Here is a 4093-nt window from a genome sequence, read left to right as displayed (position 1 = left end):
TTGTGAAAGAGATCTATTCATTTATTCATTCATTCAATAAACATTTATTGACCAGTCTCTAGGTGGCACAAATGATTAAGTGCCAGCCAAAGGCACCTCGAAAGAAAGGACTAGCGATCTGCTTCTGAAAAATCAGCTTCAAAAACCCTATGGAGCACGGTTCTGCTCTGACACACATTCCATATTGGAATGGACTCGAAGGCAACTGGTTTGATTTTAGCTTATTCTAGGCACTAGAGGGGAAGGAATAAGATACAGTCCTTGCCCTGCAGAATATTATAAGAAAAAAAAGACATATATAAAGCCAAATACCATAAAAGCAAAATAATCATTTTAGAAAAGTTTTCAAGACATTCTACTTATTACTCTACCACACACATGGAAGAATGTATTGTGCGATTGTGAAGAGGAGAGGAATTTATGAACTGTCCAAAACTAGAAGTCTATATTTTTGTTGTTTATAAAACTGCTGTACTTCTCTTAACTCTTGGTTAGGAGCACAGGGAAAAGTTATACAAGGTGTGGAGAGGTTGTGGCTACAGTTAAGGGTCAGTGTACTAGAGGCTAAGAGCTAACTCTGCAACCACAAACCAGTAATGAAGTCATCATGCTTAGTGCTGCAGAACTGGCACAGCCTGATCCCTTTTTCTAGGAAGGCAACCCTTCAAAGAAAAGTGAAGGAGGACTCTTTGTATAGGACAATGTGACCCTAATGCATAAAACAGGCATGGAAGCCCGATCATTGTGACTTCATATTTGATGGCCAATAGATTATTGGTAGGAAATGTTCAGATTTAGAAGCTCAGGGGTTATTAGTTCAGCTGATTCTTGTAAAACAAAAATGAAGTCAAAGTCCTCAGCTCGATTGCCACACAGGGCAAATTTACTTGGCTCCTACTCAATGTCGTAGACTATAGTTAACTCTAGCCAATGCTCTTGAAAACGTGAGTGAAAAACACTAGGTAGAATAGGGGGTGGCTTGCATAGCATAAATTCATCTCTATAATTATAAAAGTTATAGGTGGTAAAACATTGCCATCACCTCCATTCTAAAGATGCAGAATTTTCTTTCCTAACATATTTTCTCTTTTGTTCTAGAAAAATCCAATGTGCCAATGCGGTTTTATGAGGGATGAAAACCAAACTGGAGAGATCCAGTTCCAGTTTCAGCCATTTTCACCCATCCTGGAGGTACAGATGTTTATTTATGTGAGTTTCCTGTTAATGTATATTGGCAGCCTCATTGGTAATGCCACAATCTTCCTTTCTATCTGGGCTGTGCGTTCCCTGCACATCCCCATGTATTTCTTCCTGGCCAATCTGGCAGTTCTGGAAATCTTTTACTCTTCTACTGTTGCCCCTCTGGCCTTGGTCAACCTCCTGGCTATGGGGAAAATACCCATCTCTTTCACTGGCTGTGGCACACAGATGTTCTTCTTTGTCTTTCTGGGCAGTGCTGACTGTATCCTCTTGGGAATCATGGCTTATGATCGGTTTGTCGCTATTCAGGATCCCTTGTCTTACAGCCTCGTCATGAGATGGCTGCTGTGTGCCCAACTGGCTGTGGGAGCCCTGGTTCTGGGTTTCATTCTAGCGTTATTACTGACACTTTTTATTTTCCATCTGCCATTTTGTGGCCACAATAGAATCACTCACTTCTACTGTGATGTACTCCCTATTTTGCGGTTGGCATGTGGAGATACTCAAATGCCAGAAGCCATGATCTTCATCACCAGTGTCATCATCCTTACCATCCCCTTTTCCCTCATCTCCATCTCATACATCTTCATTGTGGCTACCATTTTGAAGATCCGCTCGGCAGAGGGACGACATAAGGCCTTCTCTACTTGCTCTTCTCATCTGACTGTGGTTCTCCTTCAATATGGCTGTTGCAGCCTTATCTATTTACGCCCGAGCTCTAGCTACAACCCAGAAATGGGACGTGTAGTTTCTGTTGTCTACACCTTTGTTACACCCATCTTGAATCCTTTAATCTACAGTATGAGGAACAAGGAGCTGAAAGATGCACTAAATAAGGTAATTAAAAGACATGTATTGATCTAGGAAATGTGGAAGTTTCTGGATTCATGTAAATGGCAGGAAATAATTCTTTGGAAAATGATAAACTCGAGGATTAAATGATCTAAACAAGTAGGGGATTGGATTTTCTACCTCATCAAGCCCAAATTCCTATTTCTAGCTCCCAATTATAGTGTAAGTTCCTGAAAGGTGAATATTATCATTTAAAATAAGAGAGAGTGAATTCCTGATGGACAGGTATTTTTTTTCTGTTTTGTTCACTGATCCATCCCCAGTGCCTAGAGCCAATGTGAACAATCAGTACATATTTATCGAATTAATGAATTCATTCAGGTGATGGCAAAGAACTTTCCTTTTTTTTTTTTTTGATGTCTCCACACAACACTATATCTTTGCACATACTGGGCATTCAATAAATATTTGTAGAATAATCAAAAGAGGTCCCCTCTAAGAGCTCTAATGCTTCTTCATGTTTCCACCCAGAAACTCTTATTTTTCTTCCCTTTATTGACTGAGTCTTGGGAAATGTTTATCATACCGACCAGTTTTGAGAAGTTGTAAAACTATAATGCACAAATATCTGGTATAAACTGGCATTTTAAAAAGCATAATTGGTGATGCTTCAAAAACAAAAACAAGGTCTTTACACCATTTTCTTCTCATTCATTATGGGAAATTTCAAGAAGGGGTGAAAGATTAACGATTGTATGGCAGAATTGGTATGAGAACATCCTTTCCCCATTCTGCCAACCTATCATATTATGTTTCTATTTTTTATAAATAATAACATTTCTACATTTATAAGTATAGTACACATCCATTACAGAAAAATTGGAAAATATAAAATTAGACAGAAAAAAAAGTTTTAAAAAATCACCTGTAATCCCACCAATTAAAAGGACCCTCAAATGGAAAACTTGGTGGCATAGTGGTTAAGAGGTATGGCTGCTAACCAAAAGGTTAGCAGTTCGAATCCACCAGGTGCTCCTTGGAAACTCTATGAGGCAGTTCTACTCTGTCCTATGAGGTCACTATGAGTCAGAGTCAACTCGAGGGCAATGGGTTTTGTTTTGTTTTTTTTCCTTATAAGAATGACAGAAAAAAAAAAAAAGGATAGCTGCTGAGGCTGCTTATGTACTATCAACACCTCCTGGGATTTGGTATCTTGGTTTGGAGGTTTAGGGTCATGGTTTCATGGGACATCCCAGTTAATTGGCCTAATAACATGTTTAGTACTTCTGCTCTACCTCCTAGTTTGTTGTGCAGTGGTGCCTCGGGTCTTAAAAACTTAAATGTGATCATCCAAGGTACCTTTGGTCTCTATTTACCTGGAACAACAAAGGAAGGAGAGTCAGGAATAGGAGAAGGATATGGAATGTGTGGCTAATTGCCTCCATGAACAGCTGCCTCCTTTGCCATAAAACCAGAAAAACTGTATGGTGTCCAGCTACCATTACTGAACATTTGATCAAAGATTCCATAGAAGAATTCTGATCAAAAAGGGGAAAATTCAGAACAGAATTTCAAATTCTCATGAACTCTAGACTTTGTGGAGCCATGGGGGGGTGGATGAACCCATGAAACTATTGCCCTGAGATAATCTTTAAAGCTTAACCAAAAATATTCCCTGAAGTCATCTTAACTTAACTAGTGAAAAAGGCCTGCCTCAAGCATTATGCTTTTTTTTTTTTTCTTTCCTAACACTATGCTCTTTTAAGGGCTATGTGGGATTGAAGTGACAACAGCAACTCAAAAGAGTAGATAGAAACCTTAGATGGCAGTGAGTTTATGTTAATGAGGGAGAAACAACTCAGAAAAGGAGGGTGAGAATGGTTGCACAACTTGAAGAACGTAATCAATGTCACTAAATTGTATATGTAGAAACTGTTGAATTGGTGTGTGTGTGGCTGTGTATATGCCCAACAACAACAAAATAAATAAAATTTAGGGAAAAAAAAAAGGAACCTCAGATAGGATTTGGGTCTTTATTCATTATGTATATCATGAAGAGCCTTTATATCCTGCTTCATTCTCTAACCTGTAACCTTCTAAA

At 38.7% G+C, this 4093-nt stretch overlaps 1 protein-coding gene across 1 annotated transcript; it reads left to right on the top strand.

Moving 5' to 3' along the window:
* Nucleotides 1-1125: 1125 nt before the first annotated feature.
* Nucleotides 1126-2064, top strand: LOC126080885 (olfactory receptor 10V1-like). Its single transcript, XM_049892084.1, has one exon. It carries the CDS (start codon nucleotides 1126-1128, stop codon nucleotides 2062-2064), a length of 939 nt encoding a protein of 312 aa, XP_049748041.1.
* Nucleotides 2065-4093: the final 2029 nt, after the last annotated feature.

Source organism: Elephas maximus, chromosome 7 (assembly GCF_024166365.1).
Source record: "Elephas maximus indicus isolate mEleMax1 chromosome 7, mEleMax1 primary haplotype, whole genome shotgun sequence".
NCBI classification, from domain to species: Eukaryota; Metazoa; Chordata; class Mammalia; order Proboscidea; family Elephantidae; genus Elephas; species Elephas maximus.
The sequence above is the reverse complement of the archived record's forward strand: the minus strand, read 5'-3'. Positions and strand labels throughout refer to the sequence as shown.